The sequence below is a fragment of the Oratosquilla oratoria genome, chromosome 23, assembly GCF_046742065.1.
Source record: "Oratosquilla oratoria isolate Oo_2021 chromosome 23, ASM4674206v1, whole genome shotgun sequence".
Taxonomy (NCBI): domain Eukaryota; kingdom Metazoa; phylum Arthropoda; class Malacostraca; order Stomatopoda; family Squillidae; genus Oratosquilla; species Oratosquilla oratoria.
This window is the reverse complement of record NC_134799.1, coordinates 5,272,494-5,282,943: the sequence shown is the minus strand read 5'-3', so window position 1 is coordinate 5,282,943 and position 10,450 is coordinate 5,272,494. Positions and strand designations below refer to the sequence as shown.

General features: G+C 37.4%; 1 protein-coding gene across 1 annotated transcript in view; it reads left to right on the top strand.

Moving 5' to 3' along the window:
* The first annotated feature begins 272 nt into the window (after nucleotides 1–272).
* The window catches only part of ERp44 (Endoplasmic reticulum protein 44), a 32,151-nt gene continuing 21,973 nt past the window's right edge, over nucleotides 273–10,450 (top strand). The window contains exons 1-2 of the mRNA XM_076206574.1: nucleotides 273–426; nucleotides 9,296–9,368. Coding sequence (XP_076062689.1) covers nucleotides 382–426; nucleotides 9,296–9,368 — 118 coding nt within the window. The 5' untranslated portion in view covers nucleotides 273–381. The remainder of the gene's footprint in view (nucleotides 427–9,295; nucleotides 9,369–10,450) is intronic.

The window sequence follows — 10,450 nt, the reverse complement described above, 5'->3', positions numbered from 1 at the left end:
TTGTTCATTACAATGGTAAACGAATTGTCCTAATATCTGAAATAATTAAGAGAATTTGACTATTAAATTGTAGATATATTACTAATTGTTGCACAAGTCTGCTTTCGCTAACGCTTGTGAAAATGTACAGTTTCCAGATCGAAATGTCTAAATTCTGTATCACATTTATATTTGCTTCAATAAAATAAATATAAATTCAATAATTGTACGATTTCCTGAAATATGAATATCAAACCACGAATAAGTACATATATATGTAAAAACTAATTTGGTTATAAGCTCGTGGATCAGTTGCTCGCAAGTGTCAGGAAGTCGACGTGTTATGTGTTGGTAGACAGCTGAGAGCTGGGGTGGTCGGGAGAGTTTGCCTTAACGTTAAAAATGTCAACCCATAACCCCTTTCAAATTATTTTAAGCATATTTATTGTAAGTACTGAATTCCAAAGTTATTACAGGTTTATAATTAATTACCGTTAGACGCTTGGATTTATGATAAAAGTGTGATACCGGTTTATTGTGGAAATTATTGTTTTCGTATCCAGACGATTGGAGGGCAATGCAAAAATTTGCGGGAAAAAAATGTGTGCAACATGAAGATTGCAGTTTTCATAGGCGGAATTATGTAAACTGCATGTGATTATTTGTTGTGCAATACAATTTTTAAATACACATTTCAGTCTCGTTGAGATTGGCTGTGAGGACTAGGTTGTCCATGGGGAAACAGCTGTGGGCAGTTGTTTCAATACAGAGCTGTAAAGATAGATCTTCTAATGCACAGCAACGTCATTATTATGTTTAGGTAAAAGGAATTCATAAAGTTACAGGTGATTTTAAAGGAAGGATGCCATGTACATCCAGCAGCAGGTGTTTTTGAAAAATTCACAAGTGAGAAGTGAGTGGGATGGTGGAAATGGAGTCAGGACAATTTTATTTATTTCATCCAGGTAAATAATCTGTTAACCAACTTTTCAATATTTTTTCAATCAATTTTTTTTCTATAAATTCCTAATTTTCTGTACATTGGATGTATGAATTTTTAGAGCAATGACCTGAGGTTATGAAACAAAAAACTTTGGTTACAAGACACGCCGGACAATTTTATCTCTACATTTTCAGAGGGACTAGCAAGTATTTGGTAAATTTTTATATTCGCAGGCAATGCATGCAACAGCCATAGATTACTTTAAAATCACATTAAATTAGTGAAGCTGCGATCTTTAGAACCTAATGCCAACTCAAGGCTACTATCTTCTTGGCAAGTTCTTTTTAGTTTTTGACATTCTGAGAAACATGATCTACTTGCCTTCCAGAATGACACTTTTCAAACATCAAATTCTTGTACTGACATAAACTTTAGGTCTATTATCTATTTAGCGATTTAGCATTAGGAATCAATTTCACAGAATATCTCTCAAAAGTAAAATAGAAAAGTAGTGAAAACCTTTGTGTGTTACTGTGTACAAACAAAAAAAAAAGTACCCAGAAATTTTGTAGAGAATCCCCAATCCCTGTGTTGTCAGCGGAAGTTGACAACCTACACTCTGAAGGTATAGATTTTGAATAGAATGGTAGAATAATACCCAGTGCTTTTCGTGTTTTATGTCTAGTAAGTATTTGCCAAAATCATGATAGGGGATGAAAACTTTTTAACATCACAAATGATGTTATGTTTATAATGGGTTATGGTTGCATTATGCATAGGATTTATTGTAGGCTTTTATATTTAGGTACTGCATCATATATCACTATCATAAATACATACTAAGATTATTCTTCATTTATACAAACCTTGGCACAAATAAACACCAACATTTGGTGCAGACATATACCAAGTTGTTATTTGAATTGGACAGACTACAAAGCAATTATAATGGGTGTGAGGATTTTGATGATTAGCTGAGTTGGCTTAGGATCAAATAAGCATCTTGCACCAGAAGCATTGGTGGATAGTGTGAATGTTCTTTGTTCAAGCTAGAATATGCAATTTTCCACTGTGACAGCACTTCAGAAAATGTGCATGCCAGGTCTTTCATTCCACATGGATTTTCATTGCCCACCCTTTGCTGTGGGTACTTTCAAAGAATCTGAATCTCTAGTTCAATGGAATCAAGGGTATCGTGATCTTATTAGTCACAAATTGTGTGTCGTGTAATTTCAAGGAACTTTATTCCGAGAACCTACGTGAATTCTTGTTGTTGTTGTTGAAAGGTAAACCCTATATGTTAACTGTTAACATCATGGTGTATGTTGAAAAATTTGTGTTAATCTATTCTTTTACCTATGATTTAACTTTGTGTATGGTGTCAGGTCTTACCAATGAGAGATGTTGATGAATTACAAAGGATTACAAAAAATATGCAAACAGCAACAGCCTTATTGGTTCCTACAGGGCTGCTTGTGAATTGAAAGGTCGCATAGACGGTGGAATCTATCAAGAACCATAGACTTAATTTAAGTGTACGAGATGTGTCAATTGTATATGTACTTAAAACATGAACAAGTAGTTTGTTCCAAACAGGATGCAGTTAAAGAAAAAAAATATTGGTGCTTGATCTCTAATAGACTGTTCTGTAATTATTACTTTTTGTGACATTACTACGGTCCCAATAAAATAATCATCTATGACCATATTAATGAACCCATAGAACATCTTGTACTTTTAAATCACCCTGCATTCTACATTTGAAGAAGGTAGATAAATTAAGTTTGCTTAAATGCTCTTCATAGAGTTTATTATGTAAATGAGGGATCATTTAAGTGTACCTTTTCTAAATTCACTCTTTTATAAGATATTTGGGACTAAAACTGAACACAGTATTCGAGAGGAGCCCTTACAAGAGACTGATAGAGTAATTATTACTTGTTCAGTCTTAAGTTCAAATGGACTTCCAATAAATTCTTTTTATCTAATATTTGTTGCAGTTACATAATGCTAGAAAATGTTAAATTTGATAATTTGTGAATTGGGACAATGAACAGTAAAGTCTGGGGTGTGTATTCAATATTTTAAGCTATACTGGTGTATAGAACATCAAGTTTAACTGTGCATTGGTGTAGTTGGTAATGTTTCTGCCTCAGAATGTGGAAGGCCTGTGTTTGAACCCTGATAAGTGTAAATAGTACTTTCTTGGCTTTCCAACACCTCTCCCCAACAGCTGACATCAGAGGTGCAATAGATCAGTTTTGCACATATATGCTAGTACCTAATCAGTATGATTGAGTGGACTACACTGATTTCAGGCTTCATTCACAACCACAGTCATTCCAACATACCAAGAAGCACTTAACATACTCGGTGGCTAAGTGGGCTAAAACGTCACTCCTTGTGGGTGGTGGTCAAGGGGAACAATGGTTCGAACCCCACCATTATTGAGGACCACAATGGAAATAAGCCCTAAGGGGGACTTTCTTGTGTCATCCTCAGACTTCACGGTAAAAACTAGAAGCCAAAAAGATGCTGCTACTACTTGGAGGTATACAAGTTAATCTTATGTACTCTATTCATCTTTCTCTTCTTTCTTTTAATGATGGTAGTTCCAGTGCTTCTAGTCTCGTATGGTTTATCAGCTTGGAACCAATATGGTTGCTACTCTTTGTTTACTTTTTATTTATAGCTTTCACTGTGACAAGATCAAACAACCACTGCATATTCTAAAGTATGGTGGAGTTGGCATTATCTCATTGTCTATGTAGTGGAAAGCTACATTCGTGTTCATCAACAATGCCTCGCCTTAAATTGCAGATGTTTGTAAGATGAATACTCTTAGGGCCTTTTCCTTTATGCTTTAGTATTTGTCTCGCTCCTTGTTGAGTAATTCATTGATGGTCTATTTGAGTTATTGCCCATTTCTAATACTTTGCAATTTTTGTAGCAAAGTTCATTTTATACACTTGGCTTTAGGCATATGCATATGTAAAACTTGCAGCCTTCCTTATCATTATTTTTCATGGTCATTGCATAGTCTGAGAATATGTAAAAGTAGCTTGTTATACCATGTCCTTTAGAATGATGTAGATCAAGAACATCATAGGTGCCATTACTGACTTGTGGGACTGCTAGTTAGTGCCCTACATCCTTATTGTTTACTATTTCTTCATGTGTTGATCTTCCAGGAAATCTTAACCCATTAAACTCTGATGACAAGATTCTTGTCATTTGGTCAAATAAAACAAAAAATCATAAAACACCAAAATGTTTGATCAAACATTTTGGTGTTTTAAGATTTTTTGTTTTATTTGACCAAATGACAAGAATCTTGTCAACGGAGTTTAATGGGTTAAGTCCACCAACGTTGTCCAGCTTTTATAGGGGATTGACTGATTTTGAAAATGGGCAACTATACATCTTGCAGGACCATAACATACAGGCACCTGTCATTGGTCTCTCATATTTGTTATTTCAGTCATTCCTTTTTTTCTCTTTCTTTTAAGAAACATAGTGGTGGTTATGAAGATAGACATAGTGAAAAGTGAGGATGTGAGGCAGATAGTGGGGGTGGAAAGAGAGCTGGTAGGTAGGATTTATCAAAGAATACTGGGTGGGTTTTAGGATGTGGAATGAATAAGTGAAGAAAGTGGTAAGGAGCAAATGCCAGGAGGCACTTGGCTACAACTGAAGCTGGCCCTATTACTACTGTGTGTTTGGAATGATGGGGCAGGTAACATTCTCTGCTGGGAATCGAAGAGATTGGTGTGGAACTCAAATCTAGGACTGAGAAGAGTAGGATCCCACGTATTTCCAATTGCACCACCAGTACACAGTACATGAATTTTTTTTTAGCAAAAAGTGGAAGGTAGGGGTGGATGAAGGGAAGCCGTAGGGGAAGACCAAGAAAGAAATGGGTGATAGATGTGGTGTCAAATGGAGAAGGGACCAGGCAAAAATTAGGCATGAGTTGTTGTGAGTGGATGAGAAATTGATACTGCCCAAAAGAATTTTTCTTGTCTGTTCAATACCTTCTTGTTGAATGAAGTAGGAGGGTCAACATGTATATCATTTATAATTTCACCATAATTATTATCCAGTTCCTGTTTAGTACCAGTACCAAGATTACTAATACTACTTCCAGCAGCTGCCATATCTGTCAACTCAGTTTCACTTTCCTTCTAAATTTTGGTTTTCCTTCTCTCTGTTTAACACTAAATCACTTTGTTTCTGCACTTGAGAGGACCTTGTGTCCACCACGCCATCACCACTGTATCTACATTTTTGTATCTATCTTCCGATTAATTCTTTTGTCACTGCTAGAGAGGAAAGGTCCCCTAGCCACAATGGTGGACAGCCATATGTGTGTGACTCACCAGTCTTGGGTCACATGTTGGATTTGTGATTGACAGGTACTATCACCTTCCTGGATGAAAGATCATAGCTCATATGTGGACCAATCTATGGGTAGAAATGTGACTATACACACACACACATGCATGTACAACCCTCCTTGCTCACCAGAATTGGAGTGCTGGCTTGCAGTGCAGCAATGCTGGCATTTTTTAGCCCAAGGCAGGACTCAAAACAAATCACTGAATTAGTAGTTGAGAATGGTACCACTACATGTCTAGCTGGTGTGTTTGTGTTTACATGATTGTGATATACAGGATTGAAGCTGTATTTACCTAGTTGTATTTTGCTGGAAGGGGAGCTACGCTCGCGGTGTCCCGCCTTTGTATCTCACGGTGTCTAGTTTGCTTTTAAACTCATGAATGGTTTTTGCGCACATGTGATCATGGGATCATGTCTTGCATCATTTATTTATCAAACTGCATTAGAATAATTTGCATTTTATGCATGAACTGTTTCCTTTAACATATTCTACAATTCAACAAATCTACAAAGAAAGCTATAAAATCCTTAGAGCAGCCTGTCTTTAGCTTTTTGCAATGTCCACCTTATCTTTTACATTGTACTATCAGATCCTGCATCTATTTTTCATGCTCCTTTCACCATTCTAACAATACCCAATAAATATATCTCTTGCTCTTCTGTTTTATAGTGTGGGCAGTGCCAGTTTATATTGCCCTCTTTTACATTTTGTGAGCCTAGCTTGGAATCACTACTTGCTGTCTTGTATTTCCAATTTTACTTACAGTTTTTTGTGCTGCGACCACATCACCATGTTTCCGTTCCGGAACAAATAAGATTTTCAGTCATTAATTCCATCATATCTTCATTCAAGGAATAGAATACCACATATGTTCATAGACATTTTATGTACATGTTTTCCCACTGGTAGTTTATCCATAATCAAGACTCCTAATCCTTTTCTTCTTTTCTTTAATGGTTGTTTCATTTCCCATTTTGTAATGACAATCTTTGGTATGTTTTTGGTTATCATAATAATCAAGGATCTTATCATTTAGACGTGTTTTTAGCTAATGGGGTTCATGATAGTGGACCAATCAATATAAAGCAAAGCTTTAGTTGTGGAACCCTATCTTTTTTCCTTGTGATTATCATAACAGGTTTCAAATTCACTCATGGTTTTAGCTTTGATTGTATTATCATCTAGCTAATAGGGGAAGTGATACATCCATACATCAGTCTTCAATTTTTCATGACGACCTTGTGGCACCTATCCCAAACCAAGAGAACTACAGTTTTATCTAGACTATTTAATGGCCTGAACCCCCTTTCTCTCGCAATGAATATAGCTGCAGTGCTTCTAATCTGTCTGTTTTATCTACAAGACTGGGAACCAATTTCATTAATACCCTTTATATTCTCTCAATCTTTTTTTATAGCCTTCACTTTGGAAACCATACTCCTGCTACTTACTCTGATAAAGGATGAGTCAGGGATTGTGTGTGCATTTGTATGTGTGCACATTAGCTGCTTGCAATGGTATGAAATTGTGGAACTGTATGTGAACAATGTCAACATGTACAACATTCCTCTTGCTATATTCACAAGATACAATGATTGTACTTCCTGGAAATGTTGTGAATGTTGACTGACATATATGCAGTCCCTCAATTTCATACCACCATAAGTCAACACTGTGTGTACTACATACTGTACATATATAATATTAATTGCATATCTGTTAATATATTTTGGAAATTCGAAGTAATTTATGGTTTACATCAATGCATGGCCCATGGTAGGTTCTGTGAGAGAAATGCAGTGTGACCAGTGGTTTTGATTATACTTTTACTTCGATTAAACACATGCAACTTCACACAAGATACATCTTATCTGTAGAGATAGTGCAACAGAAGTGCATTAGTACCCCCATCACTGCAGTGACTCACTTCCGTGGCGTACGATTTCCGAATTAGGTTTGTTGTGCCACGATTCTGGACAAGGATTGGCGGATGCCTTTAGATGAATAAAATCGGGATTATGGGTCATGTGTTTAACATCGTGCATGCCCATTTGGTAGAGATTACAAAGGTGATGCAAACGACATGAGACTTACTGGTCCTTCGGGGGTGCTTGCGAATTGCAAGGTGTTGTAAATAGCGGAAACAGTTATCAGCATTTAAGTGTGAGCAATGCTGAGAAAAGGTTAGATTGGGGTTAGACTCGTGTATTTATCTAGGATTTTTCACGTGCCGATTGTATATTAACTTACAACATGGAAAAAATCGTAAGGTTTAGTTGTTTTAAAAATAAAGCCTGCGCTGTTATGTAGATTACGACTACAGGATTGTCATGTTTTATTATAGTAATAGTATATGCGCTGAATGGCCTACCGGCTCCGGCGCTTGCCCTTCGAGCCAAAAAAATTCATAAATCAATTTCATGTAGTAATAGTATTTTTATGTGACTTATCGTCAGCAATTACGACATGGCAATTATGAAAATTTAGATACTATAATCGCGGTTATATTCACCCGACAAAAAGAACACTTGTGGTAATACTGCAGTGTCGTCCAAAATTACCCATTTAATTACATCTATCCCCCTCATCAATTCGGGTTGTGCACGTTTGAATTAACAGATTTGTTTATTTCTCATAATTTCTTTGGTTCCTCGTTTCAAGGCGATGGCAGAGGACATTTAGTACTCATTACTATTATTATTATCAGTAATGATAATTAATCAACCCTTGTCCGATATCGTCATGGATGTGTGTTGTAGGGAGAGAACTTTAACAGCAATCGTCTTCAACTCTTCGCAGTGTGAGGTAATGGTGCCCCTCGGACAACTTGATGTCTGTTCACTGTATGATGCCATGTCCTCCAAGTCTTCTTAGGTTCTTCCACGTTGTCTATTTCCTTCCAGGGTCCCCTACATGATGGTTCTTGTGAAGGTGTCAAGGGGAACTTCCGAAACGTATATATTTTCTCATCGCTTTGACCGGAAGTGGTTCTTGTGGACTCTCTTTTCTCTTCCACGTTGATGATATTTTTCTTTTCTCTCCACGTGATGCCAAATAGCTTTCTGTAGTGATACACCAAGTAGCGTTCACGGGAAACGACGGAGGATGTTATTCGGCAAAGTCTTGTGCTAGACCCAAACCTAACTGAGAATAGATTAAAGCAAAAAATATATTTCGTAATTTAAGTACATCGCCGCTATTTTTGTCTCTGCTTGTGCCAGTTAGTTTTATTTATCACCCTGATATTCTTTCGGTGTAAGAATGTTCTAATGTTATCACGTTTTAGTGGGCGCTTGAGTAGAGGTGATGTCTAGCACATAGTGTATTTACCTTTGTTTTTTACAAATTCTAACAACTGATCATTATGAAGTATATTATTTATCACTCAGATCTCTAGTAATGTGTATGTCCTATCATTGGGCATGTGTTGTCTAAGATACAAATGTAACTGCAGTATCGTGAGGTACGCAAATTAAAATAACGTTACTAGAATTTAATACTATGGTTAATTTTGCTTATGTGGAAACCAATTTGAAAAAGATTGGTGTGTGTGTATATATATATATATATATATATATAAAATGATAGTATTAAAAATATTTACTTACATAAGCAAGTGATATTTATCATATTTGTCAATAGAGCGGTAAAAGTAATGACCGTTCGGTCAGCAGAGGCAGTGCTCGCTGACTGAACGTGGCTGAAATCTCGACGGGAAAAGTTGTATTTCTTTTTCCAGAAATAATTTTTCCAAAATAAGCAAATTGTGACAGTTTGTCTATAGAACTGTACAAAAAAAATTCCCGGTCCTAGGTTATTTGGTCATTCTGAAAACGAGAAGATAACAAAAGAAAATATGTTTGTTTCCCTTGATTTGTAGACGCCTGAGGCCGGGGACTGATGTACGTGATAAGCAGTGACTGGTACAGCCGGTGGCTCGTGATTATTTATTTATTTATTTTCTTCTCTTCCAGGTGTTGGGCAGGTTACGGGGATGCTACGCCGGGGCGACGCAGCTCGACAGCTCCAACTTCGATGACTTGATAGGTAGGAAACCTCTGTGGATGCCTCGGCAAGTGGCACCCACCCGCAGGTGTTTGGAATGGTCGGGAGGTTGGGGCGGGGAGAGAGGCGGTACACGTAGCGCACACCTGCATTTGTGATGCCAACGCAGGTGCGGCGCGCATACAAAAAATGTTAATACTTTCACATTCTCTCGCCTTCACTCACTCCCCTCTCTGTCTCTCTTTCTCTTTTATCTCGCTGTCTATCTCTCTCCCTCTCTCTCTCTTTCTCATATATATATGGAGAATTAAAAAAAAAAAAAAAGAGAGAGAGAGAGAGAGAGAGAGAGAGAAAACCGCACCAAATGTCTTTTGGACACCTTCTCAGCTATTTGGAACCATCACAGAAACTTGTTGCACGAGAGAAATTAAAGCTCCAATATAAACTCAACAACGCCATTGTCGCTGTAGATTTCTTGAAATCATGTATATATATATATATATATATATATATATATATATATATATAAAAATATACATATCCCCATCTCTCTATCTCTTGTGTGTGCGTGTGTATGATAATGGAAAAGTAACGGGAGTCACAAACATTGCTCCTTTCCTGTATACACACACACACACACATACACGGCCCCGTGGCGGATTGGTAAGGCACTGGCCTCACAAGCCGGAGAACCGGGGTTCGATTCCCCGGCCGGGCGGAGACAAGTTGGGTTTGTCTCCTTTCACGTGTAGCCCCTGTTCACCTAGCAGCGAGTAGGTACGGGACGTTAGTCAAGGAGTTGTGACCTTGCATTCCCGGTGTGTGGAGTGTGAGTGGTCTCAGACCTACCCAGAGATCTGCTAATAATGAGCTCTGAGCTCACTGCCATAGGGTGGTGTCTGGCTGTCTCGAAAAAGAGGCTGCAGCAGATCCGAGGTGAATATACACACACACACACAACAAAACCTGAAGTAGTTGAATCATTGAATTACCGATGCCCATTAGGTAATAGAGATCATGTGGTTTTGAAATTTGTGCTGGAAGAAGGGAAGACCGAATCAAGAAAAAAATATATACAGACAAGGAATCTATCATTTTTTCAAAGGCAGACTGTTAAATTAAAA